At 49.2% G+C, this 20,593-nt stretch overlaps 1 protein-coding gene across 13 annotated transcripts in view; it reads left to right on the forward strand.

Annotated features, from left to right (window-relative positions):
• The window catches only part of GPR161 (G protein-coupled receptor 161), a 64,956-nt gene that overhangs the window by 11,823 nt on the left and 32,540 nt on the right, over window positions 1-20,593 (forward strand). For 9 of the 13 annotated variants that reach the window (XR_005783597.1, XR_005783596.1, XR_005783603.1 and 6 more), the window contains exon 3: window positions 17,839-18,256. The exons of 1 other annotated variant lie outside the window; for it this stretch is intronic. Coding sequence is in view for 1 of the 12 variants with exons in the window: in XM_040451756.1 (XP_040307690.1) it covers window positions 17,839-18,256 (418 nt within the window). In the remaining 11 variants the exon portion in view is untranslated. Of the gene's footprint in view, window positions 1-6,243; window positions 6,488-14,073; window positions 14,530-17,838; window positions 18,257-20,593 lie in introns of those variants that run through there. 3 more of the 13 variants (XR_005783605.1, XR_005783604.1, XR_005783607.1) reach the window with 3 other exon arrangements.

Genomic DNA, 20,593 nt, shown 5'->3' on the forward strand with positions numbered 1-20,593 from the left:
TTTGTTGAAGATTCCACTGGATATTCTTGTCTACTTTGTCGACGATTACTCGACCGTACAGTTGTGGGTCCATTTCTGGGTTTGCTATTCTGTTCCATTGATCTCTGTATCTGTTTTCATACCAGTATCATACTATTTTGATTACTACAACTTTATAGTATAGTGTGAAGTCAGGGAGGGTGATACCTTCGGCTTTCTTCTTTCTCAAGATTTCTTTGGCTATTAGGGGTATTTTGTGGTCCCATACAAATTTTAGGATTTGTTGTTTTAGTTCTGTGAAAGATGACATTGCTTTTTTTTCTTTTTCTGTAGTATTTAGATGCAGATTGCATTGAATCTCTAGATTGTTTGGGTGGCATGGACGTTTTAACGGTGTTTAACAATGGAAGTGTTAATTCTTCCAGTCCATGAGCATGGTACATCTCTACATTTATTTGTGTCATCTGAAGATTATTCTTTCATCAGTGTTTTATCATTTTCAGGGTAAAAGGTCTTTCAGCTCCTTGGTTAAATTTATTCTGAGGTATTTTATTGTTTTTGATGCAATTATAAATGGGATTTTGTTTTTAAATGTTTTATTTATTTTTGAGAGAGAGAGAGAGTGCAAGCAGGGGAGGGGCAGAGAGAGAGAGGGAGACCCAGAATCCAAAGCAGGCTTCAGGCTCTGACCTGTCAGCACAGAGCCTGACGTGGGGCTCAAACCCACAAACCGTGAGATCATGACCTGAGCCGAAGTCGGACGCTCAACCGACTGAGCCACTCAGGCGTCCCTAAATGGGATTTTTAAAAAATTTCCCTTTTTGATAATTCATTATTAGTGTATAGAAATGCACCTGACTTCTGTATGTTAATTTGTATCCTGCGAATTTACTGAATTTATTAGTTTTAATAGTTTTTTTTTAACAGTTATTTATTTTTGAGACAGAGAGAGCATGAACAGGGGAGGGTCAGAGAAAGAGGGAGACATAGAATCTGAAACAGGCTCCAGGCTCTGAGCGGTCAGCACAGAGCCCAACGCGGGGCTCGAACCCATGGACCGCGAGATCATGACTGGAGCCGAAGTTGGATGCTTAACCGACTAAGCCACCCAGGCGCCCCTAGTTTTTTGGTGGAGGGGTGCCTGGGTGGCTCAGTCAGTTAAGCATCTGACTTTGGCTCAGGTCAGGATCTCATGGTTTGTGAATTCCAAGGCCCGCATCAAGCTCTGCGCTGATAGCTCAGAGCCTGCTTGGGCTTCTCTCTCTTTCCCTCTCTCTGCCCTTCCCTGACTTGTGCTTTCTCTCTCTTTCTCAAAATAAACAAATAAACTTAAAAAAATATTTTTTTTGGTGGAGACTTAAGAGCTTTCTATATATAGTATCTGCCAATAGAGACAGTTTTACTTTTTCCTTTTCAATTTAAATGCCTTTTATTTCTTTCCATTGCCTAGCTGCTGTGGCTAGGTCATACATTCCTCTGGACGATCACATTGTAGGTTAATTCTGCTGTCTCTTTTCTCATGGAGAATTTCAGGTTCCGAGAGGTTAGGAGACATGCACAAGGTCATGTGAAATTCAAACCTAGGTTTCGTCAGGATTCCAGAAACGATTTTTTCTATTGAATATCAGATCGAAGTAGATATTAAAGAGTAGGGGGCATATAAAATATTTTCTCCCACATGCAAAGTGCTGTTGGGAATACAAAGGGGAAACTGAAGAAGAATTAATAAGCTTCCTGGAGGAGGAAGTCTCCTTACCTAAAATGAAAATTCGTGCTAAGACATGCATGTCTGAGAGGATAACGAACATGTAAAAGGAAAACTTGACATGGTAAGAGGTAGGAAGGGTCACTGTGAGGGTGGGATGTTCCAGAAAGTTTTTTTCAGAATTTTGCTCTTGATGTGGATGGACCTTGAGCTAGATGTTATTCACGTAAGTGGCAGTGAGGTGGTCAGGGGCCTGGAATGGGTTACGGTAGTGATCTCCAAGCTTTTCCAGGGTGCGTGGATCCACCTCCCCTGCCCCTACCTAAAAAAAAAAAAAAAAAAAAAAGTTTATTATCTTGAGAGAGAGGGAGAGAGAATCCCACTGACCCAGGGCTCGATCCCAAGAACTGTGAGATCTTGACCTGAGCTGAAATCAAGAGTCAGACGCCTGAGCCACCCAGGCGCCCTGCGATCTACCTCCCCTTTTAATATCACTTCAGCTGGAGAACACGTGTTGCTTCAAATACAAAAAGTTGCTTTGAATCAATAACTATGTGAAAACGAATTTTAATTGTATTGACCACAATAGCACCTATAGACATTTGAAGAATAGTGGTTCACGTGTGTGCGAGACATTATTTATTTGGTCCACGGTTAACTGCCACCTGCAGTTTGGGAATTCATGACTTAGAGGATGTGTGATAGGATAGTTTATAGAGGAAATAAAAGTTAAAGAATCAAGGTAGCCAAGAACAAGTAACACTCTGCCTTGTTTTACAGGCCTGTGCAGATATCTTCTGCACATGTACCTTAGTCTCTTCAAAAAGTTCTTACTTTCTAGGCATGGCCTTTTGGAAATTGTTAGACGTCCAGTATACATTTAACTGCTATATCCAGCTTTCTGGTGGCATAAAATTCAATGGGGCTCAACAACCTTAGCTTTTAAATTCAGCAGTTTTCCTCTTACTACTTAAAAAATACTAAAATTAGATACTGAGCTCTGAGCTGTTTCAGGGGTCCCTGTTTTTCTGGAACATGCTACAGTTACCTAAGCCGTATACATACAGTTCTTATGTTACTTACACGGTAGAGTGTTGAGAAGTAGAAAATCACCTGTCCCCAAAGGCACAGGAGGAAATGACGTATATGTATGACAGAGGCCATAGTTGGAGATCTTTGCACTGACGCGCTCCCCCGAGATGTTATTTGCTCTTGCAGAATATTCGCAGACTTTTCATAAGCTAGACGAGGAAAACTGTAGTTAAGTATACTTTGTGTAGGAAAAGGGGAAGCAGAAAGTTGAAAAAAGTTGCAGAGAAAGTGTAAGAAGGAAGTAGAGAATTTAAAGGCGCATCGGGTGTAAGAGGATGTACCCTTACCTCATCTAACTGGAGGGAATCACTGTATTTCTGATCCTGCGTCGATGGCTCACGGTGGAAATTCACCTGCTGAGTAACTGGGCGAGTGTAACAGTCTTCCCGGAGGTTTCAGAAGAAGGCAGTTGCATTAGAATTGATCTCTAAGGTCTTTTCCAAATCAAAATTCCATTTATCTTGGTACTTAACGGCCTTGAGCCATTGTCATGAAAATTACTATGTTTTGTATCCTTTGTTTTAAAATATACAAACGTATGCTAGATTTTCATAACTTTGCCTAAAGGTTTAAAACAAAGAGTTTTGCTATTTTAAGGTGAAAAAAAACCCCACCGATTCATAAAACTCAGCTATCCAACATGAGGCATTTCCAAGGATGAGCTCAGCTTTTAGTGCCCTTTTGGAAGAGAACTTTTTAGTGGAGGCCCTCTCTTCCTACTGCTTAGAGTCTTTGATTCTGTATAGAGTTATCATGGAAAAGGGTGAAAGAGTTAGGATCACTGTGGGGTCAAGGGGAAGGGGACAGGGCAGGTGGGAGAAGAAGACGGACAGATGGACGAAGACCCCACGGCACCAGTTCTTACCAGCAATCGGATTGCGCCGTGACATTCACGCACAGCAGGGTTTGCCTTCCTCTACGTCTCTCTTCTCACCTTTGACCTACGTGTCAAGTTGGCGTTGCTCTACGTGGCGTGCAGGGGAGACTGTACCACAAGGACTTAACCAAAAAGTGGTTGACTGGTTGACTGGCATGCCTGGGCACGGAGGCCTCGCAGTTCGGGATGTGGTTTGGGCCACAAACTGATTGCATTGGGACTTCCAGCTACCTGGTCAGAAGGCGGCTGCCTCACTTGTGAGCATCGGGTTTGAGTTCCAGTCGGGAGGGAGGGGAAAGGAAAAAGGGCGGAGCCATAGCTGGGTCTGGCCCCCAGGAAGTGGATAGCCTTTGGCCACGTTGTAGACATTTGTTGATTGAAACTGGGTCTGATGGCCGCTCCGGCTCTGTACAGGGAGTCTGTTTTCATGGGCACGTTTAGTGCCCCGTGTCAAGTGAGAGTTGTGTTGAGAGGGGAAAGGGGGTATCGACTGGATAATGAATAGTGGCCGCTGTGTCTGCAGAGCCAGAAATGCCCGCTATGCCAGGGTGCCCGGTGTCCCGTGGCTCATTCACGTATTCAGTTATTTATCACGTATATTGTGTACCTGTTCGTTGTCAGTCACTGTTCTGGGTGGCAGTGAAGAAATTTGTAGGCCACAGTTCCTTGCACTCATGGAGCATACAGTTTCGTGGGAGAGAAAGGCATTAGCGGATTAACGAGTATGTGCATGTGCGCTAAGGAGAAAAAGTAAGGAAGAGAATGGGGCCACAGAGTATGGGAGAGGGGCATGGAAGGTAGTGTGGGGGTGGGAATGCCATGCCAAAAAGGTGATTTAAGTTAAGACTTAGACTGGGAGAGCAACCTACAAAGAACTCTGGGCTGAGGGCATTCCGGGCATAGGAAGCAGCAAGTACAAAGGCCCTGAGGTAGATGCATGCTTGATGTGTCTGTGAGATAGGGAGGAAGCCAGTGTGGTTGGAGTGGGTGTAAAAAGCGATGTTTATTATGAGGTTGGAGCAGTAAGGGAGAGCCAGACCACATAGGAAACTGCGGGGCATGTTCTCAGTGATCTGGGGATCCTTTTCGGCGTTCTGAGTAAAGCCGTGGCTTGCTCATTTGTTCTGACCTCTGTTTGAACAGGCTCATCTGGGGACTGCGTTGAGAATGGGGGCAGTGGCAGACGCAGGTAGGCCAGCGAGGAAGCTATTTTAGTAATCCCGAGAAGATACAACAAAGCCTGGGCCGGAGTGATGGTAGCAGAGATAGTCACACATAGTTGAATTCTAGAAACATTTCAAAATTAGAGCCCGTAGATTTGTTCATGAACCAGATAGGAGAAGCGAGAGAAGGTGAGGAGTCAGGAGAGACTCCCAGGTTTAGGCCCTGGGAGGATGGGGGAACCATAACAGGAGATGAGGAAGAATGTGGAACCGGCAGGTCTGAGAGATCTGAAGTCCGGTTTCGGACGTGCTAGGCTTGCCATGCCCGTGACGTCCGACTGGAGCTGTCGAGTAGCCAGTTGGGTGTATTGAGTCGGGAGTGGCATTGGCGCCTCTCTGCCTGAGCAGGGGATCGTGACCAGACCCTTGGCCCAGCACGGCCACCTTTGGCCTCAGCGTCAGGTAAGAGGAGCAGCCTCGGGTGTCCTGACCTCGGGTGACCCAGCTTCGCCTCCCGGAGCTGCTGGGATCCCAGCTCCAGGCAGGGTGGCCGTGGGCCAGTGCTGTGGAGGCTTTCCCGAGCCTGCCCTGGAAAAGCTGGCGTGTCTGCCCTTGTTTCCTGCCCCCCCCCCCCCCCCCGGGGAATCTTGTGGTGCAGGCCGGGGTGGCCGGTGGCCTGGCAGAGGAGAGACAGCTGCCTTGTGTACAGCTGGGCGTCTCTCTGGTCGGGTGGTGCTCCACCTTCAGGCTGCTGAATGTTTTGCCCAGAGCTGTGGTGAAACGGCTGCTGCTTCCTCTCCCTAAAGCGCTTTTCTCTCGGGACCTAGGACTCTCCCCTGGTGAGTTGTCTTCGTCGCGGCTTCACCTGGTTGTTGGCCAACTTTCCGGGAGGCTGCGATGGACCGTCCCCCGTCCGTGTTGACCGGGAGATGCTGGCGGCGTTCGGGGTTGCCGACGGCGGCCTGGGAGGGAGGCCAGTGGCCCTTTGAAAGAACTCAGCTGACAGTGTGTGGCTCCGAGTCCACGTTGGCTTAGTACGCGGTGTGCCTCACAGTCTCCAACGTGCGCAACCCAGACGGCCGTGGAGGAGTCTGAGGAGCACGAAGCTGAGTTTTGTTTCACCGTGTGCTCTGGGGAGGGTGCAGCGCGATGGGCGCGTGCCTTTAGTGCATCTGGCCGCGGAAGTGGCCGCCGGAAGTGGCCGCCAGAAGTGGCCGCCGGGGCGAGGAGCTGGTGAGGAGTCACCCGCCCACGCCCCACACAGCACGTGGCCCCTGCTGTCTGGAGGCTACTCTGGACGCCGCCTACGGCCCTCCTCCTTGTCACCGTCATCATCACCAGGTGAAGATAGCCGCTGCCTCCTTCGCTTCGTGACTCTCCACACCCTGTGGGGAGAGGAGTTCAAGAGAAGCAACCCCGATAAATAGGTTCTCCCGTGTCTTTATTGTGCTAAGTACATCTCCCATGCACGTGCCGTCGTGGCCATTTTCAAGTGCGCGATTCAGCGGTATCGACTGCCAGTCACGTTGGGCACCCGTTCGTGCCACCCATCCCCAGAACGCTCCTCATCTTGTAAAACTAACCCCATTCACCAGCTTCCTCCCTCCCCCGGCTCCTGGCATCCGCCATTCTGCCTTCTGCCTGTAATTTCAACTACTGCGAGCACCTGGTGTAAGTGGAACCATGCGTATTTGCCCTTGCGCGACTGACTGGCTTCTTTCACTCAGCATAGGGCCCTCCAGGTTCCCCCGTGCGGGAGCCTGCGTCAGAGCCTCCTTCTGGAGGCTAACAGTCCATCATGTGGGTTGCTTGTCAAGTCATCAGTCAGGGCCGACTTGGGCTGCTTCACATTTTAGCTGGTGTGCATCATGCTGCTAGGAACACAGGTGTACGAGTATCTCTTAGAGACCTTGCTTTTTTTTATTATTTTTTTTTTAACATTTATTTATTTTTGAGAAGAGAGAGACAGAGCATATGCGGGGGAGGAGAGAGAAAGAAGGAGACACAGAATCTGAAACGGGCTCCAGGCTCTGAGCCGTCAGCACAGAGCCCGACGCGGGGCTCCAACTCAGGGACCGCGAGACCATGACCTGAGCCGAAGTCGGACGCTTAACCGACCGAGCCACCCAGGCGCCCTGAGACCTTGCTTTTAATTATTTGAGGTTTATCACCAGAAGCGGGACTGCTGGATTGTATGATAATTCCATATTTAACTTTTTGAGAAAACTTCATGCTATTTTCCACAGTGACTTTATCAATTTTTTAATGTTTTATTATTTATTTTTGAGAGAGAGAGAGAGAGCGCGAGCGCACAAGCAGGGGAGGGCCAGAGAGAGAGACACACACACACACCGAATCCAAAGCAGGCTCCAGGCTCCGAGCTGTCCGCACAGAGCCTGACGCGGGGCTCGAACTCACGAACCGCGAGGTCATGACCTGAGCCGAAGTTGGTCGCTTAACCGACTGAGCCACCCAGGCACCCCTATCATTTTACATTCCCACCAGTGGTGCAGAAGGGCTCTAATTTCTTCATGTCCTCACCCAGACTTGTTATTTTCTGTTTTTGTTTTTTTTTTTCCCCCTTATAGTAGCCATTTTATGAGTATGAGATGGTATCTCCTTGTAGTTTTATTTACTCTTCCTGATGCTCAGTGATGCTGAGCATCTTTCATGTGCCTGTTGGCCATTTATATATCTTCTTTGGACATGGGATGTTTTTGGTTGTGGCTGAATTTTAGGAGTTCTTAATATAGTCTAGATGTTAATCCCTAATCAGATACTTGATTTGCGAATGTTTTGTCTCATTCTGTGGGTTGCCTTTTTTATTCTGTGGACAGTATCCTTGGATGTACAGATTTTTAAATCTTCACGAAGTCCAGTTTGTCTGTTTTTTTCTTTCTTTTTTTAATGTTTATTTATTTTTGAGACAGAGAGAGACAGAGCATGAACGGGGGAGGGGCAGAGAGAGAGGGAGACACAGAATCGGAAGCAGGGTCCAGGCTCTGAGCCATCAGCCCAGAGTCCGACGCGGGGCTCGAACTCACGGACCGTGAGATCATGACCTGAGCCGAAGTCGGACGCTCAACCGACCGAGCCACCCAGGCGCCCTTGTTTTTTTCTTTCTGCCTGTGCCTTTGATGTCGCATCCGAGAAATCATTGCCAAATTCCACGTCGTGACTTGGTATATTTTTTTGTTTGTTGTTTAGGCTTCAGTCTCCCGCTGCCCCATTTACCTGTTTGTTTCCTTTCCTCTTTCAATAAAGTTGTTAGGCCAGTAGATCAGGAACATATCTTAGATTTAGTACATCTTTATTCATCCGTACCACAAACGGGGAGAGCATTCCGTGTAGAGGACAAGCAGAAGGGAGACAACAGCACACAGCATAGCTGGCTGGAACGGAAGGGCCGTGAAGGGGTTGGTGGGTCAGAAATCTGGAATGTAGATGAGGCCCCGCCATGCCGAAGCTTCTCCCGTGCTAAGTGGCTGGATGGAAGACAGTCTCACACCCACAGGACCAAGTTTACTACTTACTGTTCTCTTGAACTAGGCCCTTCACCTTTCTGAGCCTCAGTTTCCCCATTTTATCTATTTAACAAACACTGATGTGGTTCCAGACACTATTCTAAGCACCGTACAAATATTAACTCACTGACTTCTCCCACCCACCTTGTGAGGCAGGTGCCTGAGCAAGAGTATTATCCCCATTTTACAGAAGGGGAAGCCGGTGCCCAGAGAGTTTAAGTAACATGTCAAGGTCACGGAGCCAGTAAGTAGTGGAGCTGGGATTTGAACCCAGGCTCTCTAGTTCCAGAGTTCATGCTTTTAACCATATGTTTCACTGCCTCTCTGAAATGGGGAGAAGAGTAATTCCTCCCTCTAAAAGTTACCCAGGAGATCTAATGAGATGATGCAGGTGAGGACACATTGTATGTTGCACAGGGTTTTGCAGACACTGCTTATTATTAGTTAAAAATAATCAAGCAACACTCTGGGAATGGATGTGATTCTCAAGGGTATTGGGAGAAAGGGACGGATCAAGGACCAAGCCTCGGGGAAGGTCTATGCAGAGGAACAAGAAATTGGTTTTGGAAAGACATCAGGCAGACTCATCGTTGACCCCTGTGGACAGGATCACAGTCGGTGAAGAACCCCAGCTCCAGCCTTCCAGTCTCTATAGAAGGCTGTTGTGAAGGACAGTGAGGCGCCCAGGGGGATGATGTCCATGCAGAGGGGACCAAAGCCAGGTCTTTCCCGCTGGCAAACCAAGAGCTCCGTCGGGGACTGAGAACGTAAGGTCGTTTGGGGTTCTGACTGTAGCTTTTTTTTCCCCCTTCTGCTGGTGCAGAAAAAGTGCTCGTGCATTTTCCCAAGCAGAACACAGCTCAGGCCTGCTTTACATGCAAAGTGAGAGATGTGGAACCAGGACATTCCTGGGTTTGTGGTGCCCTTGTGGGGACAAGGGCCGAGTGCCCTGTGCGTGGTAATAAGACTCTGGGCTGGCTGTGCAGGCATCCCTGTCCCCACAGAGGCCAAGTTGCTGCACCTGCCGTGTCTGGGACACTTTTCATGTGAGTGCCAGGGAGGGGAGGAGGAGACCCCGGGATCTTGTGATCTCTCTCTGGCTCTCAGCGAGGTGTGTGGTCTGGTTTATAGGTTGGAGGGGTGGGGGCTTACTGTCTATCTCAGTTACTTTGTGCACCACAAGGTAGTTATTAGAACCTTCTTCCCGTCTCCCCCTCCGGCTGGCGATTGATGTGTAAAAAGCGCTGGGAGGTGCTGATCTGAAGAGCCCCTGAGAGAGCTGCCGAAATAGCACGACAGTGACCTCGCCAGGGCTTGTTTGAAGTGGTGTTTAGGAAATACTCCTTTGTTGTTGTTTTTAAAAATTTTTTTGATGTTTGTTTATTTCTGGGAGAGAGAGAAGCGGAGAGTGGGCGGGGGAGGGGCAGAGAGGGAGGGAGACACAGCATCCGAAGCCGGCTCTGAGCTCTGAGCCGTCAGCACCGGCCCCGACGCGGCTCGAACTCGCAACCCATGAGCTCATGACCCGAAGCGGGGTTGGGCGCTCAATCCACTGAGCCCCCCCCCCCCCCCCCCCCCCCCCGGGGGGGGGGGGGGGGGGGCACCCCCCCCCCCCCCCCCCCCCCCCCGGTGCCCCAGCATTGAATTTCTTTAGGAGAGGGCATCTGGCGGTCCCAGCTTCCAGGCTGCTCAGGCTCTTCATAAAGGTGGGTGGCTGTGGAGGATAGCGGGAACCACGCCCACTCGGGTATATTTAAGAATGTCAGAAGAGAACCTTCTGCCTTATGCTGAAAGAAACCGTCTTTCTAGAGAAGACTTCTGGGGAGGACGGATGTGTCTTGTCATGTCCGGCAGCCCCTTGTTAGACAGGTGTCAAGAGGACCGCCACCTTCCGATCACCATGGTCTCCCAGCACCCACCTGAGCCTGGGCCCGTTGTCTCCGGGCTCTTGGGCGTCCCTTTGGTGGCCTCACTTCTAAGCGGTGCTGGGGGGGGGGGGCGCCAGGGAAGGCCTCCCTTTCTTTGTAGTGGCTTGTGGACTGGGCCACGGATCTCCTGATCCCAAAGAGGCGGCACGCTGGGGGTGCCCTACGACAGTCCACGGCACCGGTGGCCGCGGGGCTGCTAGCAGGAAGGAAAGGATAAGGTGTTAAGAAGGAGGCTGAGGTAGGCAGAGCTGTGCCTGAGGAGTCGGCCTAACCTTGAAGAAGAGAAGGTTCCTGGTACCGATGTCCGAAAAGGTGGGGGTCTTGCCATTTTGTGTGCGGATCGTGGCGGATCAGAGTATTAGTTGGGATTCTCGAAGTTGCAGGTGTCAGAAACCCAGCCCACTTAGCCTCACGGGAGGAGAAAGGGCACCCGAGGGGAGGAGAGGATTCGGAATCTCAGGCTACTGGGCCAGCACGCGTGGCCGGGCTCACGGCGGTCGCTCTCCCCCTTCCCCGTCCCTCCCTCTCTTGCTGTCATTCCCTCAGCTCTGCTCACGGTGCCACACGCGGCCGCCACCGCAGCCGCCCCGGCCCGCGTTCCGTCAGCCTCCCAACCCGTGGGAGCGAGTCTGTCCTTGAGCTGTTCCAGCCAGAGTCCTGGGCCACGTGGCCGTGGCCAAAACGTGCAGGAAGGGTCCTTTCCCACAGTGAAATCAGCAGGCTCCTCGGGCGCTCCCACGAGCGCGCGGCCAGACCTCGCTCGTCCACATGCTGCTCCGGGCGCTTGGTAGAAATCGGCGGAAACTCGCCCGGACCTCGCCGTAACCGTGAGGAAGATCGTCTTCTTACAGATGAGGAACAGAAGTCGACTGAGCTCATGGGCCTAAGAGGTAGAGTTGCCGGGCTTCAAACCCAGGCAGTTTGGCTTAGTGTCTATACACTTCACCCCCAGGCCACGTCGTCTTTTTCTGGCAAGTTCAGGGCTACTGCAGTCTGGGCAGGAAGGACGCCCACTGCAAGTTGATGAAAATCAAGAGTTCTAGGTAAGAAACTGAGGGGAGACCGTCAACCTCCTAACTTGCACTGGGGCGCCTGGGTGGCTCAGTCGGTTGGGCATCCGACTTCGGCTCAGGTCATGATCTCACCGCTCATGAGTTTGAGCCCCGCGTCGGGCTCTGTGCTGACAGCTCACGGAGCCTGGAGCCCGCTTCGGATACTGTCTCCATCTCTCTGCCCCTCCCCTGCTTGCACTCTGCGCGCTCTCTCTCTCTCTCTCTCTCTCTAATATAAAAAATAAAACATAAAAAAATTTAAATATCCAAATTTGCACAAACGAGAGAAAACCCACCCTTACGTTGTCGTAATTCTGTTTTTGCAAATCAAGGTACTTCTAGAATTCCTTCGTGGAAATTACCATGCAAACCAGTTTATAAAACACAACAGATACCTGACTCAGTATTCTGTAAGGTTTCCTTGTTGTTGTTTTTTAATATTTTTCACATTTATTTTGAGAGAGAGAGAGAACGAGTGCATGCACAAGTGGGGGAAGGGCAGAGAGAGAGGGAGACACAGAATCTGAAGAGGGTTCCAGGCTCCAAGCTGTCAGCACAGAGCCCGACGTGGGGCTCCAACCCACGAGCAGTGAGATCATGACCTGAGCCGAAGTCAGACAGTTAACCGACTGAGCCGCCCAGATTTGGTTGCCTTGTGTTTAAAAAAAAAACTTTTTTTTTTTTAGTGTTTATTTATTATTGACAGAGAGAGAGAGACAGAGCGTGAGTAGGAGAGGGGCAGAGAGATGGAGGGAGACACAGAATCCACAGAATCCGAAACAGGCTCCAGGCTCCGAGCTGTCAGCACAGAGCCCGACGGGGGGCTTGAACTCACAGACCGCGAGATCATGACCTGAGCTGAAGTCGGAACGCTCAACGGACTGAGCCACCCAGGCGCCCCTCGGTTGCCTGTTTTTTAAGCCAAAATGACACTGATCGCTCGCTTCAGTGTCAAGATCTGGGTTTGAATGACCCGAAGCCGTTGCCAGCAGTCTAGTCCAGTAGGCCGTTCACCGTCCCCGGGAATGGCCAAGAGGACCGAGGTGGTTCCGAAGGAGGAAGGGCCGTGCCACACTGAGCCACGGCAGAGGAGACAGGTGAGCCTTCCCTGGTGACCTGAGAGGGCGAGCTCTCAGCCCGGAGTAACCTCTGACAGGTTTGATAGAACCCCAGTCACGTGACGCTCGGGCTGTCTCTGGGAGTCGCAGCACAGGGCAGGACACAGGGAGTGTGGGAGTGCTGACGCCCCCGTGGGTCTGGCGGCAGAGGGGCCCCACAGAGCCGAGATGTGAGTCACGCGCGCATTTCCTTCCATTCCATGGGCCCCGGCTTGTCAGGCCCTGGGTAAGCCGGCTGCCTGCCAGGACGCCCTCTCTCTGGGTCGTGAAAGGTGCCCCCCTGGGAGATTTGCCGGGGCTTGTGCCTCCCCACTGCGGCTTGGGCCCCGCAGCCCTTCTCTGGGCCTCTGGTTCACTAGTGAGCCAGCCTGGGGCCACTGGGGGGGGAACAAGGGCAAGTGGAACTTCATTCGCTTTTTCCCTTCTCTTTTGGATCGGAACTTTTGCGTCCCGTTTTTATGCTTTTAGTGGTTACCTTCGCACTGTTGGCACTCGTATTTGACCTAACGATAACAGAACTTCAGCAGCTAGTCATTCGTGTACCGATAATGATCGAGTTTCCCTACCGTGTGCCAGGCACCTGTCCGGGTGCTGGGGAGACAGCCGGAACCAAAATTTCCGCCCTGAGTACCTACCCACCTGGACTATTTCTACTCTAACCATGCCTTTAAGAGCTTCCATTTTGCTTTGTATTTTCATTTCAGCCTGTTTTCAAAAGCTCCCAAGTTAGCTGTTTGTATAAGATTTATTGTTGCTGTTTGACTTTTTAAATTAAAAAAAAATTTTTTTTTTTTTTTGCAGTTGTTATTTAGATTTAGCCGTATAGTTACCAGTTTCTTTTCTAACAGTTAGTTGCTTCTTGCGCCCTGCCCCTTAGTTTTGGATTTGGGTTCCTTCATGAAATGTGTCTTTAAGTGGATCTTTCAGTCAGGGACTATTAGTAAACATTCAGGTTTTGTTTGCTTCCAAGTAGATCGTGCCCTCTCTTGAATGATAATGTAGAACTTTAGCACAAGAGTTCTTTTCCTCAGCACTTTACAGAGAGCGTTTCATGGTTTTCTGGCCTCTATTTTCTGTTTTCTTCAAAAGAAGAGGCTGCTGTTTATCTAGTTGGTATTTCTTTAAATTTTTTTAATGTTTATTTTTGAGAGAGAGAGAGACCAAATGCAAGCAGGGGAGGGGCAGAGGGAGAGAGGGAGACACAGAATCCGAAACAGGCTCCAGGCTCTGAGCTGTCAGCACAGAGCCGGACGTAGGACCCGAACTCTGGAACGGCGAGATCATGATCCTAGCCGAAGTTGGACGCTTAACAGACTGAGCCACGCAGGTGCCCCTAATTGTTACTTCTTTATAGAAAAATTTGCTTTTACTGTTTTTCTCTGTATCTTGGTGCTTGACGTTTTTCATTGTGATGTGCCTTGTGCAGACTTTTTTCTGATTTACTCTTGGAATTTGATATGCCCTTTCATTCTGAGGACTCGTATGTTTCTTTAACTCTAGAAAATGTTCAGTCACATCTTTAAATACAGTGTAGGTAGACCCAACCCACTGTAAATTGGATGCTTTTGACTCAAGTAACAGAAGCCTCAATGAAAATAGATCTCAAAGTCATTTTAAGAAATATGTTATTTCACATTAAGTAGATTAAGATATATTATTAAAATGTGTATTTCACGTAACAAGAGGCCAGGATGCAGTGACTTGAGCATCTGTTAATCCAGCAGCCCAAGGATCCAGCTCTCTGCTGACTTAGCATCTGAGGATGCCAAGATGGCTGCCTTTGCTCTGTCTGTGCTTTCTTTGCCGTTAGGGCCATTAGGAAAAGATTTTTCTTCCCAATGTCTTTGTGAGATCAAAGCAGCTTTTCCTAGATATCCCCATCTCCACCCTGTTTATCCCCAGACATCTCTTTCCGACTTCTTTGTCAGAATTGCAAGGAGAAAGGACACAGTGATTACTTTAGACTTACCGGGATCTAGCTCCCCAAACTGGGGATGGGATCAACCTTCTGGGAGTCACTGGGAGAAGGATTGGACACCAAAGCGAAGTAAGAGGTCTGCCAGTGAGGAGAAAAACCAGAGTGGTTGTTGGGTAGGCACCCAGCAGTGTTTGCTACCCGTGTTCTCGTTAATGTCTCTTGCTGCCACTTCTGTTGAACATATGTTGTATCTTTTTATCCTGTCCTTCATGAATCTTGACTTTTATTTCCTATTTTCAGTTTCTTAATCTTTTAATTGCATTCTGGGTAATTTCCTCAGAGCTGTCTTCTAGTTTACTATCTTTCTCTTTAGCTAAATCTGCTGTGCAGCATGACCATTGAGTTTTCAATGTTAACAACTAAAATTTTGATTTCTGTATATTTCTGTTTGGTTCATTTCATGTCTTACTCTTTCATTATGGTTCTTACCTCTTTTCTTTTTAAAGCTTTTAATTGTGTGTATAGTCTCGTTCATCTTTTTCTATTAATTTAAGTTCTTGGAATGTCAATTCTGCTGTTTTTGTATGTTTGTTTGTTTTGTTGACGCCCCCTCATTGTGAATTGTATGCACTCACTTTCACTGAGTGTTTATTTTGAGAATGTGGAAATTCACTACAGAGCCATTTTATATTTACTTCTACAGCATTACTTAAAAAAAAATTTTTTTTAACGTTTATTTATTTTTGAGATCGAGCATGAACGGGGGAGGGTCAGAGAGAGAGGGAGACACGGAATCTGAAACAGGCTACATGCATATGTAGCTTTGTTAGATATTGCTACCTTCCCCTCCACTGGGCTTTGCCCTTTTGCACGCACATCTGGAACAGAGGGGAATGCCCCTCTCCCTGCAGCCCCGCCACCAGAACGTGAAAGGAAAGAAACGGTGTCTTTGTGTAGTTTTGTGTGCATTTCTCTTATTTTCATTGCAACTGGGCATCTTTTTGTACGTTTGAGTACGATTGGTCTTTCGCCTCCCGTGAACCGTTTCCGTCTTTTCACGCCCAGTTTTATTGAGATACAAATTGACACGTTAACATTGTGTAAGTCTAAGGTATACAGCTTGACGATCTGATGGATGTATGTGCTGTGAAATGATGCCCACAAAAGCCTAGTTAACACTGAACTCCTCAGAGAGCTACATATGTTTCTGTTTATATCTTTTGCTCACGTTTCTGGTTTTTCACCTTTTCTATTTTTTTGGCATTATTTGTAAATTAGAATGATTGGTCCTTTCTCTGTGACAGAAGTGATATTTTCTCCCAGTTCATTTGTCTAATGACTCGAAGTCTGTTTTCTTTACCACCATGTTATCCCTTGTACAGTTAAGAATAATAAGCTTATGTAGGACTTTGGTTTCGAGACATCAACTAATAATTTACTTGTGAGAGTTAACAAACACCCAGTTGGTTAAGTGTCTGACTTTGGCCCAGGTCACGATCTCACCGTTTGTGAGTTCGAGCCCCAGATCGGGCTCTCTGCTGTCAGCACAGAGCCCACTTCCCATCCTCTCTCTCTCTCTGCCCCTCCCCTGCTCATGCTTTCTTTATCTCAAAAATAAATAATAAACATTAAAAAAAAAAGGAGTTGGGGTGCCTGGGTGGCTCGGTCGGTTGGGCATCCAACTTTGGCTCAGGTTCGTGATCTCATAGTTCATGGGTTCGAGCCCTGCGCTGGGCTCTGTGCTGACAGCTCAGAGCCTGGATCCTTCTTCGGATTCTGTGTCTCCTTCTGTCTCTGCCTCTCCTCCCTCCTCTCTCAAAAATGGATAAACATTAAAAAAAAAAAAAAAAAACCCAAAAGAATTACTTGGTGCCGCTCCAGCCAGCAGGCCTCGGGTTTGTGGTTCTGACCCACCGCCGTCAGGCTCACTGAAAAGGGAAGCTTTCTAGCCAGCACTTAGGACTGCTGGAAACAGAAGAAAGGCTGCCTCTTCTGCTGGAAACAGAAGAAGGGCCCCCTCCCTGTGGCCAGAGGTGTTTGGACAGAGGCGTCGGTCCCGGCGGCTGCGGGGAAGGCTCTGCGCCGTGTGTGGGCAGTTCAGGCACCAGGGTCCTTGTCGTCTGGCTCATGGAAAGGAAATCTTTCCTTCTGGTGTCTTCTGTTTGTTGGGATCCAGAGCCGCTGGAGGAAGTGATCTGTGGGATTTTCTGGCTGATCAGAGTAGATGGCAGTTTTGGGGAAACAGGCATCTGTAGGATTTAATGTTCACCTGTTAACCTTGAGCTTCAGCCGAGATTCTGAGCCGGTGTCTCGGAGCAGGGACTGTGCCTTGTAGAGCATGGTGTCTGTGGGCCGGGAGCTCAAACTGTGCCTGCACCTACCTATTTATAATTGGTGCTTGGCTCCTTGACCTCCTTCACCACCTCTCACAAGAAGAGTGATGCTGTCTCGATATGAGTTGTGCTTGTTGAAACCCTGCTCGGGGAACTCAGAACAGTTCCTATGATAATCTTTTTCAAAAAGTGTTCAGTTGTTTATTTTGGGAGAGAGAGAACCCATGTGTGTGAGCAGGGCAGGGTCAGAGCGAGAGGGAGAAAGAATCTTTTCTTTTTAATGTTTATTTTTGCTCGTGCAAGCGGGGAAGGCAGAGAGGGCGACAGAGGATCTGAAACGGGCTCTGTGCTGACAGCCCAGAGCCCAACGTGGGGCTTGAACTCACAGACCGAACGATCGTGACCTGAGCCGAAGCTGGACGCTCAGCTGACTGAGCCACCCAGGTGCCCCAACGAGAGAAAGAATCTTAAGCAGGCTCCGCGTGCGGCAGGGAGCCCCCGTGCGGGTCTCGACGTGGGTCTCAATCCCTCAACTGTGAGATCATGACCTGAGCCAAGATCAAGAGTTAGACGCTCAACTGACTGAGCCCCCCCGGGCGCCCTCCTGTGATAATCTTATTGTCAGACGTTAGTGGGCACGCGCATCAGCTGGGGTGAGAATGCAGATTCTGATTCAGGAAGTCAGAGGCGTGCCTGAGCCGTAGGCTGCCGTGATGCCGATGCTGCTGGTTCAGGGACCTCCCTGAGTTGCGGGGGCCCCGAAGCAGCAGTCCACAGCGCGTTTGAAACAGAGTCACCTGTCCCCTGCTCGTTTCAAACGCAGACTCCTAGGTTGGACCTCGGGTCTCTGGGACCAGCCTGTCTCGGCTCTCTGGCTGGCGCCGCTTCCTAAGTGACGTCACAGGTTTTGAACCGCTGGCCCTGGGGAAAACGAATAGGATGGTTTAGGTTGGACGAGCCCATCGTTCAAGGAGGCAGACGCGTGGAGCCGCACGGAAAGTCAGTTGTAGAAAGCAGGCCGGTGGGGAAGACTGGCTGAGAGCCTCGGGACTGGCAGGAGAACGGGGCCTCTGCTGCTCTGCTCTCCAGTGCGTAGGATGCGATTTGACGAGTCTCTCCCCGTCCCCTGGTCTCGCCTTCTTTTTCTAGTCGTCCGGCATGCTCTGCCCACCGCACGCCGAGGTGCCCTGACCATGAGCCTCGACTCCTCCCTCGGCCACGGGAAGGAGCTGAGTAACCTCACAGAGGAGGAGGGTGGCCAAGAGGGGGTCGTCGTCACCAGCTTCGTCGCCATCATCATCATCACCGTGTTCGTCTGCCTGGGCAACCTGGTCGTCGTGGTCACCTTGTACAAGAAGTCCTACCTCCTCACCCTCAGCAACAAGTTCGTCTTCAGCCTGACCCTGTCCAACTTCCTGCTGTCCGTGCTGGTGCTGCCTTTCGTGGCCACCAGCTCCATCCGGAGGGAATGGATCTTCGGCGTGGTCTGGTGCAACTTCTCGGCCCTTCTGTACCTGCTGATCAGCTCGGCCAGCATGCTCACGCTGGGGGTCATAGCTGTCGACCGGTAAGCTTGCCGCAGACGTCGAGAGTGGAAGAGTTAAGGAGCGTGTGCAGAGCGGGAACGGGAGACATCGTCTCGTTTTAGCTCCTGGGGAGGATGTCAGGGGCCTCTGCCGGGGAGGGTGAGAAAGCCTCTTCCATCCCTTCAACCAGAGCATCTCTGATTTCAGCTGGCCGACACTGCATATAGGTTTAGTCTTTAAAAGCAGTTCCGTTGCTTACAAAGAAAGTTCTCGAAATCTCTGGCCCGCGCTTGAAGGATGAGAAAAAGAAGCCGGGGAGGGTGATGCGTCAGAGATGTTGGTTTCCCAGAGGGCTGCCTGCCGTCTGCTGCTTTGGTCGGGCCCCTGGAGTCATCTTGCTTATAAGGATTTTGCTCTGATGGTCAGTTCGTTCACCACAGGCCAGTGTGTGACTTCAGAGAGAGAGTAGATTCAGCTTGCGGGACGGGGGAGGAAGCTAGCAATGGAGTCAGAGGAGACTAGCCAGGGTTCTGGTCGCTTGGTGACACATTCCCTGAGCTCCCTCGGGGACCGTCAGTATTTTAGCTGACGAGTGGTAGCTGGATGGTCCATTCTGAGCTCAGACCTCCTCTAGGCCCAAGGCCGAACCCTGTCGGCTCTCGGCGGCTGTGGGGGATGTAAAATGAAGGAAGCGACTGGTCAGAACTAATCAGTTGGCTTCTCTGAATATCTTTTTTTCTCCAGTAACGTAAATGTTACAGAAAATGTAAAGAATAAAATAAGAAATGTCCACAGTCTCACCACTGTTTCATTCTTAGTATATTTGCCCCCAGTAATTTTTGGTTGCATACAGTACATTTTTTTTTTAACAGTACATTTTTTAAATAGGCTTTGTGGCCCATGTGGTTTTTGTGAGCTGCTGTTTTACTTAACAAGTGATGGGGAGCATTTCCTTCCTCCGGCGGTTGTCACGTGCCCTTTAAGAACATGATTTTTTTTTTTTTTTCAATATATGAAGTTTATTGTCAGATTGGTTTCCATACAACACCCAGTGCTCATCCCAAAAGGTGCCCTCCTCAATACCCATCACCCACCCTCCCCTCCCTCCCACCCCCGACCAACCCCCTGTTTGTCCTCAGTTTTTAAGAGTCTCTTACGCTTTGGCTCTCTTCCACTCTAACCTCATTTTTTTCCCCTTCCCCTCCCCCATGGGTTTCTATTAAGTTTCTCAGGATCCACATAAGAGTGAAACCATATGGTATCTGTCTTTCTCTGTATGGCTTATGTCACTTAGCATCACACTCTCCAGTTCCATCCACGTTGCTACAAAGGGCCATATTTCGTTCTTTCTCATTGCCACGTAGTATTCCATAGTGTATATGAACCACAATTTCTTTATCCATTCATCAGTTGATGGACATTTAGGCTCTTTCCATAATTTGGCTCTTGTTGAGAGTGCTGCTATGAACATTGGGGTACAAGTGCCCCTATGCATCAGCACTCCTGTATCCCTTGGGTAAATTCCTACCAGTGCTATTGCTGGGTCATAGGGTAGGTCTGTTTTTAATTTTCTGAGGAACCTCCACACTGTTTTCCAGAGTGGCTGCACCAATTTGCATTCCCACCAACAGTGCAAGAGGGTTCCCGTTTCTCCACATCCTCGCCAGCATCTATATTCTCCTGATTTGTTCATTTTGGCCACTCTGACTGGCATGAGGTGATATCTGAGTGCGGTTTTGATTTGTATTTCCCTGATGAGGAGCGATGTTGAGCATCTTTTCATGTGCCTGGTGGCCATCTGGATGTCTTCTTTTGAGAAGTGTCTATTCATGTTTTCTGCCCATTTCTTCACTGGGTTAATTGTTTTTTGGGTGTGGAGTTTGGTGAGCTCTTTATAGATTTTGGATACTAGCTCTTTGATATGTCATTTGCAAAGATCTTTTCCCATTCCGTTGGTTGCCTTTTAGTTTTGTTGATTGTTTCCTTTGCTGTGCAGAAGCTTTTTATCTTCATAAGGTCCCCGTAGTTCATTTTTGTTTTTAATTCCCTTGCCTTTGGGGATGTGTCAAGTAAGGAATTGCTACGGCTGAGGTCACAGAGGTCTTTTCCTGCTTTCTCCTCTAGGGTTTGGATGGTTTCCTGTCTCACATTCAGGTCCTTTATCCATTTTGAGTTTATTTTTGTGAATGGTGTGACAAAGTGGTCTAGTTTCAATCTTCTGCATGTTGCTGTCCAGTTCTCCCAGCACCATTTGTTAAGAAGACTGTCTTTTTTTCATTGGATGTTCTTTCCTGCTTTGTCAAAGATTAGTTGGCCATACGTTTGTGGGTGTAGTTCTGGGGTTTCTATTCTATTCCATTGGTCTATGTGTCTGTTTT

This window comes from Herpailurus yagouaroundi, unplaced genomic scaffold (genome assembly GCF_014898765.1).
Source record: "Herpailurus yagouaroundi ecotype Mexico unplaced genomic scaffold, PumYag 205, whole genome shotgun sequence".
Lineage (NCBI taxonomy): Eukaryota > Metazoa > Chordata > Mammalia > Carnivora > Felidae > Herpailurus > Herpailurus yagouaroundi.